This window comes from Penicillium mononematosum, assembly GCF_028829835.1.
Source record: "Penicillium mononematosum strain IBT 11891 chromosome Unknown utg000003l:1.0-8172316.0:1.0-8177699.0, whole genome shotgun sequence".
NCBI classification, from domain to species: Eukaryota; Fungi; Ascomycota; class Eurotiomycetes; order Eurotiales; family Aspergillaceae; genus Penicillium; species Penicillium mononematosum.
In genome coordinates this window covers 965,510-988,752 of record NW_026643273.1, presented here as the reverse complement: position 1 = coordinate 988,752, position 23,243 = coordinate 965,510, and the positions used below count along the sequence as shown (strand labels likewise).

At 49.1% G+C, this 23,243-nt stretch overlaps 12 protein-coding genes across 12 annotated transcripts; 7 read left to right on the top strand and 5 right to left on the bottom strand.

The window, feature by feature from the left end:
• Window positions 1-3,007: 3,007 nt before the first annotated feature.
• On the top strand, window positions 3,008-3,460 carry N7519_005293 (ATP synthase subunit C family protein; the record flags this gene model as incomplete). The annotated part of the gene is made up of 1 exon (XM_057292069.1): window positions 3,008-3,460. One exon carries the CDS (start codon window positions 3,008-3,010, stop codon window positions 3,458-3,460), a length of 453 nt encoding a protein of 150 aa, XP_057146880.1.
• Window positions 3,461-4,063: 603 nt separating this feature from the next.
• Window positions 4,064-4,252, bottom strand: N7519_005292 (uncharacterized protein; the record flags this gene model as incomplete). The annotated part of the gene is made up of 1 exon (XM_057292068.1): window positions 4,064-4,252. One exon carries the CDS (start codon window positions 4,250-4,252, stop codon window positions 4,064-4,066), a length of 189 nt encoding a protein of 62 aa, XP_057146879.1.
• An 806-nt stretch (window positions 4,253-5,058) lies between these two features.
• On the bottom strand, window positions 5,059-5,820 carry N7519_005291 (uncharacterized protein; the record flags this gene model as incomplete). Its single annotated transcript, XM_057292067.1, has 1 exon — window positions 5,059-5,820. The coding sequence occupies one exon, from the start codon at window positions 5,818-5,820 to the stop codon at window positions 5,059-5,061; it is 762 nt and encodes a 253-aa protein (XP_057146878.1).
• A 1,855-nt stretch (window positions 5,821-7,675) lies between these two features.
• N7519_005290 (uncharacterized protein) lies at window positions 7,676-8,864 on the top strand (the record flags this gene model as incomplete). The annotated part of the gene is made up of 3 exons (XM_057292066.1): window positions 7,676-7,917; window positions 7,976-8,417; window positions 8,472-8,864. The coding sequence occupies 3 exons, from the start codon at window positions 7,676-7,678 to the stop codon at window positions 8,862-8,864; spliced, it is 1,077 nt and encodes a 358-aa protein (XP_057146877.1).
• Window positions 8,865-9,290: 426 nt separating this feature from the next.
• N7519_005289 (cysteine-rich PDZ-binding protein) lies at window positions 9,291-9,799 on the top strand (the record flags this gene model as incomplete). The annotated part of the gene is made up of 3 exons (XM_057292065.1): window positions 9,291-9,449; window positions 9,532-9,655; window positions 9,714-9,799. 3 exons carry the CDS (start codon window positions 9,291-9,293, stop codon window positions 9,797-9,799), a joined length of 369 nt encoding a protein of 122 aa, XP_057146876.1.
• Window positions 9,800-10,122: 323 nt separating this feature from the next.
• On the bottom strand, window positions 10,123-11,266 carry N7519_005288 (mitochondrial 54S ribosomal protein mL46; the record flags this gene model as incomplete). The annotated part of the gene is made up of 4 exons (XM_057292064.1): window positions 10,123-10,428; window positions 10,498-10,560; window positions 10,649-11,160; window positions 11,221-11,266. The coding sequence occupies 4 exons, from the start codon at window positions 11,264-11,266 to the stop codon at window positions 10,123-10,125; spliced, it is 927 nt and encodes a 308-aa protein (XP_057146875.1).
• A 439-nt stretch (window positions 11,267-11,705) lies between these two features.
• Window positions 11,706-13,580, bottom strand: N7519_005287 (CAF1 family ribonuclease; the record flags this gene model as incomplete). Its single annotated transcript, XM_057292063.1, has 7 exons — window positions 11,706-11,992; window positions 12,027-12,191; window positions 12,247-12,424; window positions 12,466-12,873; window positions 12,925-13,151; window positions 13,207-13,299; window positions 13,346-13,580. The coding sequence occupies 7 exons, from the start codon at window positions 13,578-13,580 to the stop codon at window positions 11,706-11,708; spliced, it is 1,593 nt and encodes a 530-aa protein (XP_057146874.1).
• Window positions 13,581-14,486: 906 nt separating this feature from the next.
• Window positions 14,487-15,856, top strand: pex26 (the record flags this gene model as incomplete). The annotated part of the gene is made up of 2 exons (XM_057292062.1): window positions 14,487-14,920; window positions 14,980-15,856. 2 exons carry the CDS (start codon window positions 14,487-14,489, stop codon window positions 15,854-15,856), a joined length of 1,311 nt encoding a protein of 436 aa, XP_057146873.1.
• Window positions 15,857-16,495: 639 nt separating this feature from the next.
• On the top strand, window positions 16,496-16,816 carry N7519_005285 (uncharacterized protein; the record flags this gene model as incomplete). The annotated part of the gene is made up of 1 exon (XM_057292061.1): window positions 16,496-16,816. The coding sequence occupies one exon, from the start codon at window positions 16,496-16,498 to the stop codon at window positions 16,814-16,816; it is 321 nt and encodes a 106-aa protein (XP_057146872.1).
• Window positions 16,817-16,952: 136 nt separating this feature from the next.
• Window positions 16,953-17,432, top strand: N7519_005284 (uncharacterized protein; the record flags this gene model as incomplete). The annotated part of the gene is made up of 2 exons (XM_057292060.1): window positions 16,953-16,993; window positions 17,120-17,432. The coding sequence occupies 2 exons, from the start codon at window positions 16,953-16,955 to the stop codon at window positions 17,430-17,432; spliced, it is 354 nt and encodes a 117-aa protein (XP_057146871.1).
• A 378-nt stretch (window positions 17,433-17,810) lies between these two features.
• On the bottom strand, window positions 17,811-19,135 carry N7519_005283 (uncharacterized protein; the record flags this gene model as incomplete). Its single annotated transcript, XM_057292059.1, has 2 exons — window positions 17,811-18,309; window positions 18,390-19,135. 2 exons carry the CDS (start codon window positions 19,133-19,135, stop codon window positions 17,811-17,813), a joined length of 1,245 nt encoding a protein of 414 aa, XP_057146870.1.
• A 2,847-nt stretch (window positions 19,136-21,982) lies between these two features.
• On the top strand, window positions 21,983-23,128 carry N7519_005282 (putative succinate:fumarate antiporter (Acr1); the record flags this gene model as incomplete). Its single annotated transcript, XM_057292058.1, has 5 exons — window positions 21,983-22,037; window positions 22,096-22,193; window positions 22,255-22,453; window positions 22,514-22,967; window positions 23,002-23,128. The coding sequence occupies 5 exons, from the start codon at window positions 21,983-21,985 to the stop codon at window positions 23,126-23,128; spliced, it is 933 nt and encodes a 310-aa protein (XP_057146869.1).
• Window positions 23,129-23,243: the final 115 nt, after the last annotated feature.

Genomic DNA, 23,243 nt, shown 5'->3' with positions numbered 1-23,243 from the left:
CGCGTATAGCTGGTGGATGCTGACGATCTTATCTGTGTTGGTGGCTGGAGAAGGGGCATGTGAACAGCCTCTCTCAGACATCACTTACCGAGCAGGTTACAAACTAGATATCTTTGAGATGATCATTTGTTGCGAGAAATGACGCATACTCCCATTGCCGTGGCATTGATTGACAGGCAAGAGGTCCAACAGACCACCCAGTTAACATCACGCCTCAAAAGAGCTGAACAAATGAGTACTTGCGATCAGTCAATGCCGTAGAATGCGTCAATTTGGTCTCCCCAAAAAGGATGTACCAACCCACCCGTAGGGACTAGGAAAAAACACTCGGGATACCCTCCGAGGGTCAGTTTCTGATATGGCTGCTAAACAACAGCTCACGCATCCCTCAAATGGAACGAACGCGATACAAGTGCCCATTCCTCTATACATCAACATAACCAATATACAACAACCTTTCTTACGAAACCAACCATGTCACTCGACAATCCTCACTACCCGACGTGTATATCTGTCGGTCTGGTGCACAGCATATCCGCAGCCTCGATACGGGTAGGTGGATCTAGTAACAGCAGGAAACATCGAAGCCTACAATATGTGCAAGGACCGGTCTACACAGTGTGGACCTGCCTCTAGCTCCGCCTGGAACGGGGACTGTGAAGGTTGATGTCTGAGTGTCCGAGGCGGATATATCATGCGGCGAGCGAAGCTTGGATGGCTGCTTTTGCGGACTGGATCGAGGCTGGAAAGGGTCTTGTTTTCGGAGCGGTGCCGGGCTGAAGATAAGGGAGGGACGTGTGCTGTTGTGCTCGAGTTGATGCTTTCGGGCAGATCGGGGAGGGCTTGGAAGGGGCGCGCCTTGTTGTGGTATATAGTTTTCCTAGCGGATTATATGCCGCGGTTCATGGCGTTTCCCGTTCTCGCTCGGAGATACGCGCTGGTTACGGCGAACATGTTGGACGGATAACCTAGGTACGGAGTACTGCGCGGGCTTTAAGTCCGTGGGGGCGGGTATATTGGCGGAAGAATTGGCTGTGAGATTGGGTATGCGCTGGCCAGCGCATCAGCTCCGACAGTTAGCGCTGGGCTGGCGCTAGGCTCGTGATTGCATGTGTTTCTGCCGAGGGCTTGTGTGCGGTTCAACGGAAAGAGTTACGAGGTGGTCTAACGGGGGCACAACTGGTCTTATGTTGGAATTGAGAGAGTGGATATAGTCTAAGAAACTAAGCTATGGATACTGTGTGTCTTGTGCTATTACGGCAATACTGCGTACACTATTATACAGTGAGGCTATACGGGTTATATGCCAACTGGCCTCATGACCTCACAGCAGGTCAATGATGAGTTGATGAGTCGCCGAGCCTGCAATTACCAGTACGGTATGGTATTTTACCCGATTACACCCGGCACCGGAGCCCCTTATCATTACACTTCTTATAACACTTGGCTCTCTCCAAGCTTCAATTATTTATATTCAATTACTGTTCTCAATTGCAATTGCAACATCTGGCATGAATATTATCCCCAATTCCCATCTCAATGGCCTGGATAGCTCCAGGCAAGGAACAACGCGTAACGGCTGCACCCTGAATCGAGCTTGTGTGGGTCCCGCCAAGCTGCGATCAACCGAAATTGCTGAAAATCGAATTTCCGGGAAAAATGCGAAGAGCCTCTGGTTAGCCCGATTGGGAAGCACTAATTTGCCCGTGAAAATTTTTGCTCGAGGAAGGTCTGTCTATATAAGGGTCCCCAGCCCCGTTCAAAAAGGTGAGGGAAGGTTGAGTAACAGTTTACCGCATTACTCTGAAAGTTCCGTAATTTCCTTTAGGGCAATCCGGAAAGACCAGTTTTCACCGTGATAGTCGGGTTATGGCGGGTCAGAAATCCAGTCTAAGTGGACCTGTGAAAGCAAGGACACGACAACCTGGAATTTGACTTCTTTTTTTTCTCCTTTTTCCCCCTGTCTTTTTCCGATCTGCTGACTTCACACCCCTGCCATAAATTTATATAAGAATCGAACATCACCTGCAGGTCCTATGCATGGATTTTGCTTCCCTCGGCAAGCCATAGGCAGGAGACCGAAGGTGTTCGGGGTACCGGATCCGTCCAGAATTACGTATTTTCCAAATGTGACCACTCGGTGAGGTGGATTCCCAAGGGATGAAGGGGAGACAATACCCACTTCATCCACATTATTTGTCTCCTTTCAACCGATGGTTGCCCAGTGACTCCGTAGTTGGTGGACCTGGAATCCGAGTCGGGCCGGTTTGGGCGACACCGGGAACGAATCCTAGGAACATAGCGGACCCGAGGGGGTTATGATTGGTTGAAAGGAGCTTGTGGGTGGATCGATCCAGTGGATTGGAACATGCTTAAGATCCACTGCAAGGGAATTGGAATTTATTTTATTATTATTATTTCATCTTATTCTGTTGACCTCGTAATTTTATTTTATCCCTTTGCTCAGCTTTCTAGTTTCTACAATTGGCATACTTCCCTATCTAGAATGTCATTAGAGGCAGGTTCTCCATAAGCTTCCCCTGTAAAGTGAAGAGTCTCATCTTTCCCATGCAGGGGATATTCTGATAGATAGTCCCAAGACCCATAAACCCTCCACGAATAAAACCCAGTGGACCCAGTTGGAACAATACCCGACTGAACCCGACAGGTCGCAATACGCGGTAAGAATGGGAAATAAAACATGAAAAACAAGATCAAAACAGACTAAAACAGAACAATACCACCCCCAGCATTCCTAAATAGTGTGATTTGCGTATGAAATACTCCGGAGTCCACGCACAACCTAGGGCTTTTTTTTACCTTACACATACACTAAGACCGACTAGGAGGCGGACGGGCGAAAATTTGGCCGTAGAGTATTTATGTCCTAGGGAGTGCCGTCTCCCGTAGTTTCCCAGCTTTTTCTCCCTGAAAAGTCCATCTTTCTCCTCTTTCCTTCTTTCTCCTCTCTTCCACCCACCCTATAATTCTATAACCCATCATCACAATGGCCACCTCTCGTGTCTTCGCCTCCCGCATGGCCTCCGTCATGGCCCAGACCTCCAAGGTCGCCCGCCCTGCTGCTCGCTTCCAGCTCAACGCTGCCACCAAGCGCACCTTCACCCAGAAGGCCCCCGCCTTCGGTGCCCCCAAGCGCATCCAGTCTCCCACTCTCCTCCAGGCCAAGGCCTTCCAGACTGCCGCCCGCCGCCAGTACTCCTCCGAGGTCGCCTCCGCCATGGTTGAGGTCTCCAAGAACATCGGTATGGGTTCCGCCGCCATCGGTCTCGGTGGTGCCGGTATCGGTATCGGTCTCGTCTTCGCCGCTCTCCTCATGAGTGTCTCCCGCAACCCTGCCCTCCGTGGCCAGCTCTTCTCCTACGCCATTCTTGGCTTCGCCTTCGTCGAGGCCATGGGTCTCTTCGATCTCATGGTTGCCATGATGTGCAAGTACGTCTAAATTATCTACAACTCGGGTTTTCGGATTCTTGGAAAAATGTCATCAAAACAAGGATTTTGGGTTTTTTGAGAGAATCTCTTTTTCCGCCGGGGAGGGTATTTGGTCGTGATGTATTACCATGTACTACTTTCAGCGTCATCTACAACACTTTTCTTTCTGTACATATAGAGTCCTATATGGCCCATCGACCATCCAACCTATCAAAGAGCCAAACCAAAAACTCTGTGTGTTGCGTCTGACGGCCGTATAATATCCTCTCTTCCCTTCTTCCTAGATTTTCACCTTCCCCATGGGGCGAATGGGAAAATATGCACGTATGGGGGTTTCTCGAGCTATCTTGCTCGAAAGCTCAGAACTCCACGTAGACAAGCTACAAAGCTATAACCCGGGGGAATCCTAGCTCGATCTTCAAAATAAACAGCTCCTACTCTGTTTGGGCTTGTTTTATCCCCGTTCTAGCGGATGTTGCTACGGGTCCTTCAGTATTTGACCCGCTCTTCAACGAGCAACTACGCCACAACCACCACCCATTGGCCTACAATAGACGGTGAGAGTAAATCAGAAGAGGTTCATTAGACTATCGAGCTACTTTACAGCAAATCTTTAGTGCTGATGGGCCTCAATTGAGCTGAGAGACCCTCGACGGAAAATTCTTAGCTCCCGGACCTCGGGAACGGCTTTCCCGTAGTCAGCTGACTCAGCGTGTGACATCAGCCCTGGAATTTCCATGGCCGCCACAGAGGTCAGGTTTCTGCATGCAGCATGCAGCATTTGAAGCGTGAAGCAAGTCATATTGCATTGTGAGCTAGGTGTTTTATGAATTTACACTGGCTTGGGGTCGAGTAGTCGAAAGCTCTGATGTTCGGCTACTTCCCCGTTCTATCCACGAATCCGGTCTAGTCCGCTTTCGGTTAGTGCCAATATCAAGTAGTATACAGATGTATGTCAGTGACATTGAACGATATCTAATGGGTCTTCAGATATTTACTCTCTACTGGATTTGTAGAAATATCTACGTGTTGGGAGCATATTCGACGCCTGGATTTCTGGGCATTGTCCAAATAAACTATATATACAATGTTTCCAGGCTTGATTCGGAAGGGTTTATCCAATATATACATCGGCGACTACCGAATCATACTATGTTGTAACCATTCTTTTTCCCCCTCCTTTCTTGTCGAGCGCTCTTTACATTAGTATGATATAGCAAACTCAAGAATAGAAGCCCCAGTAATCACTAAATGGACATATTAATGTGAAGAACTCGAAGCTGGAAGAGCAATGCACGTGCCAACCAGACACGCAACTCATCGCGTCAATACATCTGGGCAACCTTTGAACACTCAAGTTGGAACAAACCTTGAAAGCTCAAGTGCATCAAGAAATAAGCTTCATCTGAATGATGTAAACGCGCAACTTGTTAACAGAAATATATGCAAAAACGACCACAAAAAATCGACTCCAGACATGCCATAATCGCTCGATGAAACCGATGAAACGCTGATGGGGAATATGTATCACCAGGACTTGACAAAAGGAAAGACCCGAAGTGTAAGCACACCAAAGCAAAGCAAACAAAGAAGAGAGCAACACACCAGCTAGAAGATTTCCAGATCCTCAAACTCAACCAACAACCCATCCGCCGAACCCGTCGGCAAAGAGGTATCCAGCGTCATACCATGCATAGCATCCCACATAGTCCCACGCGATAAACCCATCGGCCGACTCGCATAAACCCCAACATGCACAAACTTATCCTCAACCCCATAAAAGAACCAAGTCACCTCTCTCAACTTCTTCCACGTATTCCCCACCGCACCAGGCGACAGAGCGAACGGCGACGCCGACGGAACCTGGTACCAAATCCACAGCGCATGCCCGACACGCTCGAGCTTGATCCGCAGCGAATGGATCGCCAGTCCGGCCTGTGCCGACTGCGCCAGCGGAGACAAACACCAGTCCGCGCCATCTGCCGTCGCGCTCACGGACGACGCGTTCACCGTCCCTGACGAGAACTCCATTCCGGCTTTCACCCATTTGCAGGGTGAGCGTGCTGCGTTGCGGAAGGGTGGTCCGTCGACTTCGGAGGAGAAGGATTGCGGTGCTGCGCCGGCGAATATCACTAGTCCGCCTTGGTCCATTTCCATTTCCCAATCTGCGCTCACGGTCACTTCCGCTACGACGAATGCGTGTCGGAGGGATGTGAAGACGATCGGGGCTGTGGAGGTTTCACCGTTTGGGGGCTTGCGCCATAGGTCTGTGTTTGGGCCCGCTCGTAGTGTTAAGTATTCCATGCATTGGGGTAGTTCGAATGTCGGTGGGAGGTTTAGGGCCGTGAAGGTTGATCCATCTGGAGGCATTTTTTGATTTTTGATTTTCTGGGGTTTGATTTTCTTGAATTGGGTCGTCAGGCGCTTTTAACAGCTGAAAGAAAAGGAAAATAATTGTGTAGTCACACTGTGGTCTCTCAAAAATAGGAACACCCCGGATGAGGATGCAGTAGTTGATAACTCTTAAATCCTTCAGCAATGACGCTAGGGTCACAGCATTTGCCTCTAAAGTTTAAGCAGGGTGGACTAATCAGAGCAATGGCAAATCATGCATGAGCAGATGGCGAAAAAAAAAAAAGGCCAAAGAATTGTTGGGATATGATGCAGTCGAGAATTGGGATACGCCGAATGCGGGTTGCGCCAAACCTGGAAATGGGACACCAAAAAAAAAAGCAAATGGAAAGTTAAGTAAAAGAGAAAAGAAGATGAGCAAATAAATTAATTGAACTACGTGGTACTTATATGGCGAGAACAAGTGTTGGCCTCCCCCTAATGGTTTTTAGGGGACGATCTTAGTAGGTCCCTAGGACCTATTAAAGAAGCAGAACCAGAGCGCTGGAGACTCGAACCAAGCTGTTGGGACCACCGGGGCGCCTGAGTCATGTTCTTTATGGTCGATTTCTTTGAGCGTGGCCAAGCGTGGCCCTCAAGAAGCGTGCTTGCATCGCTTCGGCGACAGATGGGCTGCGGGCCAGTTCGCAAGTGGCGGGTCACCATGCATCTGCGGAGGATCCATCACGATGTGATGGGGCTTCTGAGAGGAGAATTCAAGGTCCTTTAGGCCCAAAGCACCCAAGGAGGGGGGCACATGAAACAAGAAATAGGGCGAATGTGTGCAGTTGACACTTGTCAGAGCTGAATGAAAGAACCAGGGAACGAGTTCATATCCACATGGCAAAAAGATTATACTTCAACCCATCGAGGATCGATCGGAACAATGCAGGACGCATGAACTGGGTGGAACTCAGATTCGGGGAGCTGAGAAGTGCCTGGGATGTTCCCTGGTCGGTGGTTTGACAGGTTACAGGCAAATCGAGGCAGAGGCAAAGGCCAAGGCAAAGGCAAATTGTCTTCAGATTTGATTTTGCTGCAGACTCAGCCACGCGGTTTTGCTCTCCACTTATGTATTCTGCACGAGGCTGAAGAGGGTAAGGATGTTTCATGGGGCTTAGATGTAAGATGTAAGATGTTAGATATTATCATATAGGACATAATACTTTAATATAAGTCCTACCTTCTCTCCCCACATGTAATCTTTTACTATATCCCTCCTATAACTATCTATAATTTATTATTCTTCCCTATGTCCTCGTAAAAGTAAACAAATCAGCTGACATGGTTCTTTTTATAGACTGCCAAGGCTTTAGTTTGTTGATCGACTTTCTTTCTCTTCCAACTCATTTAACGGTGATGTGTTGGCATCTTCGGGCGCAACTTAACTTCTTATTCTCTGCCTAACATGAAATGCATTTCCTCCCCTTCTCCTCTTTCTTCCCTTAAATTCCAAATCTCAGAGACTACTCCCGTACAGTGCCCTGCGCTAGCGTGCGATGTACTTTAGCCGAACATGCACGGGACGAAGTACTCCGTACAGGTCCCAAAAATGGGGCCAAATCCCCCAAAATGAACAAGGCGAAGTCAACTCGTATTTTATTTTGGAGCTCTCTGCCTTCCAAGGCTAAGTATGAGCTCTGAGCCAATGAAATGCGCCCCATTGACATCTTGGCTTCGTATTGAGTGACCCTTAAGCCTCAATCCAGGCTAGTGCTCCGTCCAGATGATTTGCTTGAGCCCCCTAATCCGTTTACTTAAATGCCGTCCATTTCGTAAATCTGGGGAAATTCCAACCATTCCTCAGAGCTAAGCAGACCGCATTGCAAAAGAAATGGCTCCTCGACGCGGCGGCGGAGGCTCTTACTCGAGCTCCTATGGCGATGACAACCCATGGAGCGATACGGTCTTGCTGTCAATAGGACGCTACCAGAGCAAGCCTCTCTTTATCGCCGAATTTGCCTTTGATGTCCTATCTCTCCTCGCCTTTGTCGCCTTCCTCATCTGGGCATGCACAATCAGGAATCGCAGTCTCGCCCTGAAGGGAGCTATTTGTGCCCTGACTTCCTTTATATGGTATGTGAAAAGACCTGGAATAGTATAACAATTAGCTAACCAGTCGGTCACTCGCTAGCTCCCAGATAAGCTTGGTAGTCATGGAAGCCATGTTTATCGCCGAGACAGAGGTGACGATGTACTATTTGATCGGCTTGATGCTCACGGACTTCTTCAAACTCGCCGCGATGTGTCTCACCCTCTATGTCTTCTGGGAGCTCGTCCATCGCTTCCTGGGCCTTACCAGACCCTCCGGCAAGCCGCATATGGCAGTGACCACCATCCATTATGTCCTCCTTGGTATCATCTTCCTGGTGTCTCTTGTCGAATGGGGCCTCTGCGTGGCTTATTATGTGCGGTCCGTGAATTCCAATTACAGCAGAAATTACAGCGATTTAGTCTGGACTTGGACACAGGTGGCTGGCGCAGTTTATATCATCCATTGGGTGCTGTCCACTGAGATCCTCGCTTGGGTGATTTTCTTGGCTGTCAAGGCTGGTAATAATGCTTTTGCGTCGAAGGTGAGTCCCGTCACAATATCTTCTATAGTGCACACACTAACTGACTATTTTCAGTTGCCCGCTATGGCACTCATCACCGCCGCCATCTCCTGGTGCGCAGTGTGTGCCACCGTGGCCATCATTTACATTCGCTATAGCCTGATACCTGTCTACCAGTATGATCGGCCAACGTACCTTTCCACTGCCAGATCCATTGTACAGTTCATCCTCTGGGTCGGCACTTATACTGGCATTCTACTGTGCTGTGCCAAATGGCACAGTCTCGGCGATGAGCGAAAGTATGCCGCGCCTCAGTACCAGCCTCAGTATCCTGTTGCTCAATTCCCTCCCGGTCAGTTCCGCGAAGGACAGTATCCTCCCATTCAACAGCAGTCATATGGTGTTGCTCCCTACCGGGATCATTCGGCGCAGCCTCAGGCGCACCCGCACCACGTCTCTCCTCATTAAGGATGAAGTTAAGGTTGGATTCTGTTGAGATGTACTAGTTGACTTCCTGTTTTTGATACAGTGAGAGCTTCCATCCGTAGGGATACTCTCTTTTAATGTGTATACCGACCGTTTATGTTGATACCCAATACGATGCGAATGATAGCACTGCGAGCCTCCTTGTGTGAAATACTGTATAAACCATATTTACAGTACGTCTCGAATAGTACTTATAGCCCAGAAACTAGGAAAAAAACAAAAGTAAATCCAAAAAGAGCATCATAAAACACAAAGAATCAAGTACACAAAACGTCTTGGCAAGAGACCAGGCGGTGGCGCAAACCCGCGATAACATCATCTGCATTTTCGCCATCAAGCCTTCTCCCAATCAACAACTCTCTCTTTCTTTCACCTCTCAGCTGAAAAAGAAAAAAAAGAAAAAGAAAAATGGTCTGCTCAAAATGCCAAAAGAAGCTCAAAGCCACCGAGCTCGCCACGCCGGGCGTCAAGCGCAAGAACGACATGTACTACGGCTCGCCGTCTAGTACACTCGGTGGCGGCGCAGACAAGGGAAAGGCGACGTTAGGCGCCACGGGAATCGGAAAGGTATGTTACAAAACTCGGCGTTCGATACTATGAATTAAAATGAATTACTATTTCGATGAATTTCATTCTGACATACCCCCAGAGCAAACTTCTCAGCGCGAAAGCAAAGAACCCGTATGCGGCTTATGCTTCGTCTTGTGATAACTGCAAGGTAAAGACGGAGCAGGGGAAGAAGTTTTGCCAGCGGTGTGCTTATCAGAGGAATGGTATGTTGTTCTTTTCTCTTTTATGCTTGTTTCTTGCGGATGCTGATATCGATACTAGCTTGTGCCATGTGCGGCAAGAATTTGGCGGGGAAGTCGGCCAAGGACCAGCCTATTGTTCAGGGACAGAAGTTCAACATGGCATAGGGGCTTGCAGGTTAGATAGAGGCGCTTGTACCTTTTCTGTTGTTCTACTTGATTCACTCTGTACATGGCATGGCGTTTCGGAGGCGTTGATGATACCGCGGAATTGAGATCGACATAACATTGGAATGAAATGAATTTGATTTGACAGTGTAAGAAAATTCTAGTTATACATGGCATGCGCAATAAGAGTATATGCAATGCGCCACCAACGGCGCGCTATAGTATCGGAACAAGTATGTCTTTTCATCTCCATTCGAAGAATCTTGAACCTCGCGTTCTCCTTCCCGTCCAGCTTCCCCCAGCTACTTCCCGGTATCCACCTCTTACCGGTCGGCCAGCATGTTCTTGATGTTGCTGTAGTATTGCGTGTTCAGGTATTGCGCGAGCTCCTCCTTGGCCAGCCACTTGAAGTCCTTGAGGCCCTGGGTGTTGACAGACAGATCGGCCTGACCGGCCATCATACGAGACTTCAAGAAGAAGACCTTGCTACCGGGAGCCTCGATCTCGGTTGCGTTGTCCGCCTTCTTCGAGCGGCGCGGGTTGAACGAGTGCCATCCGACCGGGTGGAAGCCGACAAACCAGGTGTTCATGTTGACACCAGCGGACTGGGCGAGCGTACGTTCAGCAGCCTAGGGGGAAATAATACGTTAGTATAATTTCCAAAGTCAATGTGGTTCGAACCCTAGTATAGCACTTACCAAGCGAAGGGTCTCGCCCGACTCCACTGGCGAGCTGGGGAACTTCCAGTGTCCCTCCTTAGACTGAACAAGGAGATAGAGAGTGCGGGAGAGCAGACGATCGAGACTCTTTTGGTCGTTCTTCTTGTCTGCCTCTGTGACCCGAGGGTACGGCCGAGGGATTTCCTTCCTTTTTGCTAGTATCTTGGGAAGTCGCATTGGCGGTGGATTCTGCGTCCTGGACAAGAGCCTCAATCTGGTGTTCAGGTTCAGACTCCTTTGCCCCCAGCAGGAGCTCGTCGTTCCATGCATCGCTGTCGTACGCGTTGTACTTTCCGATATCACGTGCGGCAGTCCGGCGCTCCTGGATCTTCTTCTTCCAGTCTTCGTCGGCTGGCGTTCCGCGCTTGAAGTAGAAATATTTCGTAAAGGGGAGGGCCAGACGCTCGTTCAGACGCTTCTGGTAGAAAAAGAACGCTTTCTCGAACGGTTCGAGTTCACGGGTGATTTGGGGAGGGCGGGAGAGGACTACACCCGCGTTGATGATGTAGGCTGGCTTCACGGCTGGGTCGGCCGCTGTTGAGGCGGAGGTCGATTCGATCGCTGGTGCTGCGGAGGAATAGCTGCGGCGGCCAAGGGTCTCTTGACAGCTTCTGCACACGCCGGAGTCGATTATTGATGGCCCTGCGCGCGGAGTCAGTATTTGGATGTAAATAATCCGGGAAAAACTTCAATTGGACATACGCAGTAGCGAGGCTACGCGCCGTGCACCATTAGATCCTGACGACATGTTCAATGGTGGAATGGCAATGTGTTTGGGGCTGATCGGTGTCTTGTCTCCCCGAGAAAAAGATCCAACCAGGTCACGTTGTCGCCAGGCCCGATTGGGTTTAGTCACCGCCCGGGCGGTTTAAATTTCGGAAATCGACTTTCTCGCTTCTTCTCTTCTCCAAGCATCTCTTATCATCACCGCGTCCAGTCCTCTACGGCCGGTTGATCATTTAAAGGTGCTCAGAGTGAGCTCCTCCTGAGGTCGCGGCCAATTTTCGCTAGCGGTACCTTCTTTTACAAATCAAGGCGTACTGTTAGATAGCTGCCGCGAACATCCCCTTTAGTCCTAGTTATGTGCTTTGATAGAAATTCATTTTTACCTTTTTACCTTCTCTTTTCTCCGTCTTCTCTCATCTCCGTAAGCACTCTCTTCCTCCGGAACCATAAATTACCTGCTCTCAAACCTCCACCAGCAGCTCTTCCTGCTTCGGCACCTCCCGTCCTAGTTGCACCATCCTCTCCTGCGTACCGAACACCCGCAGGATGTTCCCGTAGGTATCCCAGAAGGCATCTCCGAGACGCGGCAGTAATTTACCCTGGTTGACCAGGCGAGCGATACGCCCAGAACCAGTGTCGGCTAGGGATGCGCCAGCTCGAGCAATCTGGGCAGGTTGGATTGTCGGAATGGTCTCAGTGTCAACGTCGAAGAAGTTGTTGAATTCACTTCTCAGGATCAATGTAGCTGCTGCCAGGCTGTGCCATGATGCCGGCAACCAAACTGGGCGCCGTGGTCGTCTGTGGCCCGGGTTTGACAGTCGGCTGTGAAGGGCTGCGCTGTATATCGCCTGCCAGTTTGACGAAGGCCATGGCGGCAAGCATGCTATCGTATCCTGCCTCGTGGGTGCGCCTACGGAACTTGTACTTCCCAAAGCGAGGGTCGATCTCTGCGAAATGGTTAGTTGTGTTTCGCTGGCTGCAAGAATATAACTCATGTCCTACCTATCTTCGGGCTTTCTATTCCAGCTAAAGTTGTGTTGAGCTCCTCGAGTGAAGACATAGGGTTTAGCGAGCCACAGTCATGAGTGGCCATGTACTTGGTATCCGCTAGCACGGGAATAGGTCGTGGATGACGGTCTGGAACTCGGCGAGGGTATTCGGCAACGGGCCCAGGAAGCACCTGTAGAAGAAGAGCAGATCGCAGAACATGTTGTGGCCGACCAGAACCGGTCTGCTCTCCTTGAGCCGGTTCTTCACTTTGTCTGCCAACTGCTGGATCCCGAACGTCGGCTGCTCGATTATCTTCATCAGAGGATGGAAAGCATCTGGTTCAAGTTCTTCCAGGCTTCCACCCACAAGTGCTTCTGCGATCCATCGGAACCCAATATGCTTCCGGACTCGTTCTTTTTTGACCTTCAGTTTCGTTTCGAAGGTATACTGCTCATTGCCCGGGTCCCGGAATTCGATCTGGACGAACGTTGACGCACCCCGCGACGTTAAGTTAGGGTATTCGTCACTGATGAGGTGGTGCACCAGCCATTTCTGCATGCTGCTCAACCCGGTAGGTATGGGGCCCGGAATGAGTTGCACACTACTGGGTGGTGGGATGTTGAGCCAGTCACGACGGTTCTATACGTGTTAATTGATTTGCTCACATCAACTTTTAAAATAAACTCTTACCTCACCCTGTGCCAGCCACTCATTGATACTGGTCCGAACGGCTTCAAGGAACTCCAGAGATTCATGATCGTCTTTTTTGATATCCGCAACTTGGACCGGGTTCCGCGAGTAACATTTCTCCGTAGCTCTTTTAATTGCCAGTTTTTCTTCCTCTCGAGACAGGTATCGGACACCAAAGGTGCACATATGGTCAATGCTGAAGTGGTTCGCAAGCAAGAATTCCATTGCTGCCCAACAAGATATTAGTAGAATCCAAACATTCGTCGTAGATGTCTGACATACAGCGGCTTCCGAATGTCCAGTCCCGATTCACATCCATCTCATGCTGGGTGACTGGACTCAGGTTTATGTTGTATGGTTTCAGGGTGTAGGTGGCTGTGGATGGTTAGCGAGATACATCTTGAATTAGTTGGTCTCGTACCATTTTCCTTGTCTTCATGGCAAGTTGTCAGCCCAACTTGGAGAATCTGATATCGCTCTGCGGCTGCCTTGGCTTCCACGTATCGCTCCTGCACGGTCTGGGGCCGTGACTGTGGTGTACCTGGTTTGAAGACCACCCCAGACAGCTCGAAGTCTACGGCCACGAAGCAGCTGGTGGAGATGTCGTTGAGTATGGAGGGGAGACACTCGGGGAAATTGACAGCTGTGACATCCATCTTGGTTCGAAGCTGAGAACAGCATCAAAGTATGAGCTTGAATGAAGATAAGAGGCGAAAGGAAGAGAGAGTTGTTGATTGGCTTTGTTGAAGTCCTGATTTGCTGAAAGCTGAAAGGAGAAGTATGCGTTGGGAAGGCAGGTATCCGAGGCTCATTGATCAGAAAGGGTGCTCTGCGCGCAAATTGTCGAAAGAGTGAACTGATGGAAGACTGAGAGCTTGGAAGTTTGCTGGTCTACTTGGCTGTTAAGTCTCATAGATCGGAGTTGCGATAGGAGGACAGGAAGAAGAAGAGAGAGAGAGAGCCGAATAAATAGTGATACAATCGAAGTTCTCGACGTATTTAAATAGTCCTGGGGATTACCACTGACTTCACTTCTCCATGGATGATGTCGCGAAGATATGTACATTTCATCAATGATTCCTTCGCAGTTATCAATATACCTCCTCTCTTACCTCAGTTACCCAGCATATAGTTTCACAAGCAAGATCTATATTACCTTGGAATTTACCTCAGTTGGGAGCGTATAAATGACCGAAGAGAGGTTATACTCCTGAATCCAGCCTGTGATGCATTAACCGAAACATCGGAGAGTGACCTAGGGTGATCAATTTCCAGAGGCACATCTTCTGTCTATGTGTAAAATAAATCATAAATTAGGAATAGAATCTGAAGTTACCTACATATGTAGGTAGTAGATGGATGTCTACATGAGATAAACATGAGATCTCACAGGCCAGTCCCGTGACCGACCCCGGACTTGGACGAGCCGAGGGAAACGAGAGAGCCGATCGCAGCTCCGACACTCCTAGAACAATTTCCCTTTTATAATTACTCCAGGGCTCCTTTTTACTCTTTGTACTACTTTATAAAGATCATTGCTTTTTGATATCTCGGCCTCCACAATGGCCAACGGATCCCCCATGTCGACTCACTCTCACGCCCCATCAGCTTCCCCCACAAAGTTGTGCTCCAAGACATACAAGAAAGCCTCCCAACTTTACCTCACACGACGCTTACCAGAAGCCCTCACAAACCTCCAACCACTTATTACGCCTTCAGCACCAGAGGACCAGCACACAAATGGCGACAGCTCAACACCGGTTGCGCCGATCGCCACGGCGGCCGGCACGTGGAGGATCAAGGTGTGGAACCTCTACATCACCCTCCTCAGCGCAATAGTCGATCTCGGTGCAGAGGAGGGAAAGAAGCAGTTTGGCCTGAAGGAGTGGAAATCAATTGCCTCGCAAGTTAGGGAAGGCGCAATTTGGGAGATTGTAGTCGACGTCGGGTACCGAGGCCATGAGGGTTCGGTGGATGCCGAAGTGGTCTACAACCTGTTAGTAGTCAACTTCAACCCCGCTGGCCCACATTGAGGTACTAACAATGCGATTATAGTGCTACCCTCCTTCTAACCCACTCCTCTTCGCAATCCCTGAACCAACAGCGCCTTGAGACCTACCTCTCCTCCTATGGACAGCCCAACTTCGACCTTACGGATCGTCTACAGGATGCGTCTGATGATTACGAGCAGCGCCCTATGCGTACGACTAGCGGGGCCGATACTCCGAAAGATCTAACTGCCAGAGTGAAGATAATCGAGCTCTTTACTTTGCACGTCCTCCCCCGCAATGATGAGTGGGAATACTCGACCGAATTCATCAATTTGAGCGAAGTCCTCGACGAAGAACGCAAAGATCTCTTCCTACAGACTCTCGAGGGCCTGAAGGAAGAGAAAGAGCGGGGTGAAATGCGTGCAGTCGAATTACAGCGAGCCAAAGATGCAGAGCTTGAACGGCAACAAGAGGATGAACGTCGCGAAGCCGAAGAAGCAGCGGCAGCCGCTGCGCGAGTACAGTCCAATGGGCATAGGCGCAATACCAGCGAAGTCGACTACGGAATTGAGAAAAACCGCGCACATGGTTCTCCCAAAGGGAAAGGAGCCAGGCAATCGACAGACAAGTCGCCAAATGGCAAGTCACGAACTTCTCTCTCATCATCCAGCTCCAAAAATGTCAAGAAGCAGGACAAGGTCGAGCCTCGGGGTCGCTCAACTCGGGCCGTGGCCACTGGACTGCGCAATATCGTCCGTCACCTTATCCGGACTGTGTCTGGGAATCCCATGTCAATAGTGCGCACCCTGCTCTTCGTGATCGGCATTTTGATGGCCATGAGTCGGCAGGGTGTGCGTGATCGCGTCCGACGAGTTACAGACGGCGCTTGGCAGAAGGTCAAAGCTACTGCTGGAATGGGAGTCAAAGTGAGCTATATTTGAGATATAGGCCGCTTAGCTCTCTACGCACATTGCATGGTTATCATGTATATTTTTTTCTTGACCAAGTTGGCCCCCCCAGTGCTCCTGGGGTGTTTTTGCATACAAGTCTCTTTTGTGATTCCCTTTGTGATTCTCTATGTTCATGTATTCTATGCATACATATCAGACTGCCACCGGGTGTGGTTGCATTTACTCTTATCCAATTTCGTCTCTCTTTCCCTTGTTTCAGCCAGCAATTTTCAAAGACAGCCTTCGTAAACGTAGGGCTTCTCTCGGGGCTATTCAGGAATTTGAGTTGGGTTGAAGAAGTTGTGCATCACTGCTATCTGTAAAAAGCCAAACTTGTAGACTATTCTGGCGGTCTTATCCTCAACTTGCTTCGCAATATTGGAGTTGTTTTGAGCACCAAGTGCAGTCCAACCTGTGCTGGTATCTATATTCTCTTCACCTAAGTGAGAGATAGCATTATTTTTTTAGAGACTGGGATACACACTCTTTGTAGGGACGAAGCCATAAAATCCCAACAAAGGAGTTGACGCACACCTGGGCAATTCATTTGTCACCATGAATAGTCAAAATCCATGGGCAACTGTATCAAGATGCCCAGGTTTGACTATAAATACGGCATGCACCACGCATATGAACGCAGCCTTGCAAACTCCTCATCTTACTGCCTTCCATCAAAGAGAAAGAAAGAAACCGTCTCTTGATCCCAGAACTACCCTGATTGGCGAGTCTTTACAGAATGAAGACCAAGAAGCACATTCCCAAGGTAAAATCAAAGAAGAGGATGAGGATGACAAGAAATACGTTTTCAAGGATGCGCTTGAAGATGACAAGGAACACGCTCTGAAGGATGAAATCAAAGAAGAGGACGACAAGAAATACGTTTTCAAGGATGAAATTGAAGAAGACGAAGCACTGGAACATAACGACCATCCCCAGGATAAGGCACTTTAATCGGATGACCAAAAATGAGAAGGGACACTTAAGCCTCGTGGGAAGTCTCTGAGTTCAAATCCCTCGTCTGGTTCCACTGCTCCATCAGCGGAGAAGCCAAAGCTCCCCTGCAGAGCGTGCTTTATACGCATGAAAAATGATCTTGACCACGCTTGTGCTATTAAACCAGACCGTCCGGTATGTGACTATTGTCGTGAAAGAAGACGCCCCTGCATGAAGGTGAGTGATTGGCATGAATCTGCTGAATAGGTTGATCTGACAATCTCTACAGCTGCCATACGGAGTTTGAACGGATGCTAAAAGAGCACTCCGTGCACGCTCTATGAAAGTAAGAGCTGCCCGAATTATTGAAGTTCAAAGGAAGATACTATGCCTTAATAAAGAACCGACTTATGGATCTTCTAGTGGAGACGCCGTTGTACCGCGGTGCCCTCGCTCTTACCAGACTCCCATGACAAATGATCTGAGAAATCGTAACATCGAGGCCATCTCGGCCGTTCGTAGCGAGATCCAGGCTGTGATGGACCGTACTCACTGGGAGCTCGGGGTGGTTACTGAGCGGTTGGCCGAGCTAGAGACCGAGAGAGGACAGGAGGATTTGTCTGTTTGGCTGTAAAAGCTTCTTTATGCTATCATTTGTGTCCGGTACTTTTAATGGCTTTCCACTTCTTGTCCAGAATCTATGCCAGTCTATGATATTTGCAGTTTGATCAGTTTTGCCGGCAAGTGGTTCGTATCGGCAACCCACAACAGAATGATAGTGACTTGACAAAACACAAGTAAAATCTTGACAATTGAACTACATCGTACATATGTAGTTACGTGGCTGGCTCTACCTCTTGCATATCCAAGTTTACACCAGGTATCTATCCATGGAGTAAGTCTAGCACACATATGTTTCGTTGCTAAAAGAAAGAAGGAAAAACAATTCAAGACTCAGTCCAGAGCAGCCATTGCCACAGAGGAATGAAAACAATAATATTCTAAACGGGTATCAAACAGTCATATCATCATGACTACGTCCAGCGTGATCTCCACGCGAGTCCTCAGCTATACCAATCTCAACATTGTCGCGCGTACTGCCATCCAAATCCTCTTTCTCAACGATTCTAGAATGCCACCATCGAAACAGCTGGACAAAGAAATGCGCCACGCAGATCTGCTCCGTGGTATAGAGCAGCACCGGCACCGATGTCTTCGCTTTTATGAAGAGATCAACGGGCTGCCACATTGCATAGAGCAGCGGGATACCGAGCGCGGTGCTCTTTGCTGGTCCGCAAAAGCACACTGCAATAGTTTCCTCTGGAGACATGCGTTTGAATATGGGCCTGGACCAGCGTCGAGAGCTGAAAATTTGTGGTGGTCTGGAGCAGAAGAAGCATACTGCCGTCAAGGTGATGTAGAGTATGATGTTGAATAGGACCACAAAGATTATGCTCTGCGCGGAAAGGGTTTGGAGGGCCCCTGTTGCGAAGCAGGAGGAAAATGTAGTCCTAAGATTTAGGTACGCTGGGTTAGAAAAAGGAAGCAAAATAAAAACACGGAGATTCCCTCATAGAAAGCTCATACTTACCAAATCAACAATAACAAGCAGAAAGTAGCCAACTTAGGCAGCTTAGTCTTCTGCATAACCCACGCAGTGCGATCAGGCCAAGTCCACCTCACCAGCTGCCCAACAAACAGCGGCAATAACACACTGAGTCCCAGTTGCTGAAAGACCTCCTTATACATACTCCCCAAATCCCCACCCCCATACCGCCAGGGATCAAACTCCACCCTCTTGGGCATCAACTCAACAGTCCAAGCCGCCGCAACAAACGGCCCGAGAATATTAGCCAACAGAACCTCCACTAACGCAGCCGCATCATCCCCACCCGCAGACCTCGTCATAACAACATTGGACGCAATCGTCGTCGGAATACATGCAGTAAAAATATACCCGGCCAGCACGGCGCGATCAATCTTACCCCCAAGATCCGCAGCGAGGATAATATACACGATGGCCAGCACCAGCGCGGGGATAAACAGAAATGAAATCCCCTGTACGATTAAGTGAAGGCGCCAATTCAGCACGTGCGAGATAAGTTTCTGACGCGGGATGCTCAGGCCTGAGATTAGGAAGATGATCGCGATCACGCCGTACATGATGCTGTACTCGGAGCGGATGGTGCCGCCGTGCTTGGCAACGTTCGGGAAGCAGTATGCCAGAGCGCACACGATCCCGATCCCGATTAGCAGCCATTGGTGGAGGATTAGACTGGCGAGGCGCTTGAGGGGTTGCTGCCACCTCGGCTGGGAGGTGTTTCGGGCTTCTTCCATTTTTTCCTCCTTTGTTTTAGCTAGGAAGGAGGACATGGATTTTGTACCGCCATGGATAGTTTGATCTCTATAAGAGTTGAGCTGATCTTGTAGGGGTATGTAGGGGATATGTAGGGCCGGGGTTGAAAATTGCGTAATCGGCCTTAGTCCGATATATCGGAGTTGATAGCGCGTGCAGGAATCGCATCATCTGTTTGAAGCTATACGCTGTACTGTTACAATGTGCATCCGTAGTATCCATCATTATGGACATGTGTATATTCTGCATCTTTGTATATCACATCCGCAAGTCCAGGACGGGTCGGCACATCTCTGAGCAATCAACACCTATATGTAAATAATGAAGAAGATTCTACCAAGGTAGTTAAAATTGGCATAGAAATTTTCTCTCTCCTGTTTGCTGCAGTATCATGTTTTCTATAGTCATGAGAGGGGTATAACTAGCTCTGTTTAGATCCCTCTCCGTCTCGGTCTGCCATCTCTTCCATAGGAATCGCAGCAGTTGTTTCTCCATTTAGATGCCCACCTGTAGCGATTCCTAGCCCAGTCCCGGAGGATGCTAGCGCGCCCAACCGAATCTCGAATCTCGAATTTTCTTTTCCCCTTTTACACAACTCAAATTGCCTTGCTGAGTTAGGTCTTCAATGTCGCATTCCACTTTCGACCCTCAGCAATCCGCTGAACTACACAATCAAATCCTGCAATATGCATGGACTGGTGCCGGTCATGGCCTTGCTTTGTTACCATCCACAACTTGGTGGGAGGAGTATTCCCCAGTTGGCTTTGAGTCGCGCTTAACTCCTAAGCTCGCCCAGTTCCTCCGTTCAGCTAGATCAACTCCCTCAAAAGGGTGGTCAGATAATGATCCTGGGTTTCGCTTTTCTACTTCTTAAGGGGGCTACAAATCAGCGACAACTTGCTCCAGTACCCTTTGCTCGATCACGAGGATGATCGATTCGTGTATCTATATGAAGCGACAGGCTGTTACACGTGTGGTGAGGAAGTTGGTATAGTGTGAGCACTTTTCTTTTTAGAGAAGGAAGTACAATGAAAAACTAATCCTCGTGTGCTAGATTCGACCAAAATACAAAACTAGCAGCCTTCATCCCCGACTGGCAGTTTAGCAGACTTGTCATCGCCAATCTAGGCTGCGGGATGCCACTCCAGCAGATACTCGGGGCTTACCTAGAAATGATAGAAGAAGGGAAAGTCAGGACGTCTACTAAAATAAAGGAGGCATACTCCCAATCTTTTCCATGGAAGTATCATCAATATACGCAGCAAGATGTGGACAAGTCAGTCACTACGTTCACCCGCCTCCTCGATGTAATTGAACGTCCACTCCCGTTTCAATCGGCCAAGATAGATATCCAATATTCACAATCTGTGCTTGACGAAGCTTCCACTCCTAAAAAGTCCTTTGTCAGGTCATTTCTCTCCGCCCTTCCTTTGTCTCAAGAGCAAAAGAGCAATGTATATTTGCATTGGTTACCATTTCCGGTCAGAGCTATCGAGATACCAGTCTGTCTTCTAGATGGCTTCCATTCATGTCATAGGAATCAATACACGTCTTTTCTCCATACAATCTGCATGAAGAGAAATCTATAACATAAGAGTCTAATACAATGTATTACTATTTTGGGAAAATAGAGGGAAGAAGATTTACCTGCTGGGATAAACAGTGCCACGTGATCTACCACCAAAGTCTTCGGTAAAACGTTCCTCCGATGTAATGACGGCTCTCTCAACGTCACCACCTTTAAGACTTGCCCTTAGTTCCATTCTATAAGAATCTACAACCCCCGGACTATAAAGACAAGTTTACCCAAGTTCGGCCAAGCCTGCAGCAAGCCCCACGTCCAACCTTCGAGTACTTTAATTATCCGTCTGACTCAGAACGTCCCATGACCCTATCTGGATATGGACCTCGGCTGAGGGGAGCTCTTGCGTTGGCCCGAGATCACCCGCAAATAGCCAGCCGATTTCGCTACTTTCCTCCGAAGTTCAAGTCCCGAACTGTTCTAAAATGACCGGAGTAATTTAGCTCCCTGGAAAGCTTGGAGGTTTTCCAGAATAATGTAGTGTAGGGGCATATGGTTGCGTGTAGGATAATGTACATGTAGTTGGGTAAGGTACGGGCATTTTATACGTTATTTTCCTACATTGTACGATCTAATCTGTAGATAAAGAACACGATCACAAGCTGCCAAACCTATGACGACAATTTGGGAAAGACATGTGAAATCTGATCATTGGAGATCTGGAGTGATTCATTCCGCGTTGGATAGAGAGCCGCCCTTGTTACCGAAGGCCTCGGGATTGTCTTGGGAAGCCCTACAATTTGTACTCGGTACAGAGAGGATTTAATTATTATATAGAGATATTCCTCGGCAGAACATTTACTCTGCTACCTCTTTTATTCTTTCTCTCTTTTCTCTGTTCTTCTTATTCTGTGGGAGGTCATACATAGTACACACTTCCGCTCGTCCAGCTTCCTCCGCTTCCCCGTCATAGCTCCCCACAAAATCCGGCCGCCACTTCGCCTTGTGAATCATATACCCGTGGAACTTCGGCTTTCTTTTCTTATTGAAAGATTAAAGATCTTTGCAATTGATCTCTTCATCTTCCCCAGACACTTCAGATATACCATCTCTTCCAATTGCAGGTTATCTCTGCTTATTCCCCGGGATTGTATACTTCCGCTTCTCCGCAATTTCGGCTTTCCCTTGCGACAATCGGAAGATCTGCGTAAATCGATTTCCGAGACGGCCGATAGAAGAATTTCTGTGAAATCTTCGTGAACAAAAGTGCAAATTCTCTGCATATATACCAACGCATATTGAAACAATGTCCGCCAAGACTGCCAACCAGAAGCGCACATCGCCCGCGGTCAACTTGATCGGTAGAGTAGACTCACCCTTTGGGATGGTGAACAGCTATTGACTTTTTTGCCTGATTAGCTGGTGGTGGTGCCGGTATGATGGAGGCCCTCGTGTGCCATCCGCTAGACACAATCAAGGTCCGCATGCAGCTGTCAAGGAGAGCCACAGCACCTGGGGTGAGTTGGAGAAAATTCCATTTGGCAGTTGAACCAATTGCTGACCATGTTCGGTGATCAGGTTAAGCCGCGCGGGTTCGTGTCCACCGGTGTTCAAATCGTGCAAAAGGAGACCGCTCTGGGTCTGTACAAGGGTCTTGGCGCCGTGCTGGGCGGCATCATCCCGAAGATGGCCATTCGATTCACCTCATACGAGTCGTACAAGGGCCTGCTTGCCGATAAGGAGACAGGCGCCGTGACCAGCAAAGCCACTTTCTTGGGTATGTGAAGCATTGAACAAACGGGACGATACACGACGGAAAGCTAACGAAACCCAACAGCTGGTCTTGCCGCCGGTGTTACCGAAGCCGTAGCCGTTGTCAACCCCATGGAAGTCATCAAAATTCGTCTGCAGGCCCAGCATCACAGTCTGGCTGACCCCCTAGACACTCCGAAGTACCGCAGCGCCCCGCATGCGCTCTTCACCGTGGTCAAGGAAGAAGGCTTTAGCGTCTTATACCGCGGTGTTTCCTTGACCGCCCTCCGACAAGGAACCAACCAGGCTGCTAACTTCACCGCATACACGGAATTGAAGGCTGCCCTGCAGCGCTTGCAACCTGACTACAGCAACAGCCAGCTGCCCGCTTACCAGACCACCATGATTGGTCTGATATCCGGTGCCGTCGGCCCCTTCTCCAACGCTCCCATCGACACCATCAAGACCCGCCTCCAGAAGACCCGTGCTGAGCCTGGTCAGTCCGCTGTTTCCCGTATCATGGTCATTGCCAAGGATATGTTCAAGACGGAGGGTGCTCGCGCTTTCTACAAGGGTATCACCCCCCCGTGTGATGCGTGTTGCTCCCGGTCAGGCTGTCACCTTCACCGTGTATGAGTTCCTCAAGGGTAAGCTGGAGGGCTCTAACTGGGCTTTCGTTGGTGGCCAGTTCGAGGAGTAAGCGTGCCGAAAATTGTTCTTCTTTCTTTTTTTCCCTTTTGCAAAGCATTGTGATACCTGACCCGGCATGGTGGGAGTTGCATCTCCTCTGTTTCGCGCGTTGCACTGTCTCGGGC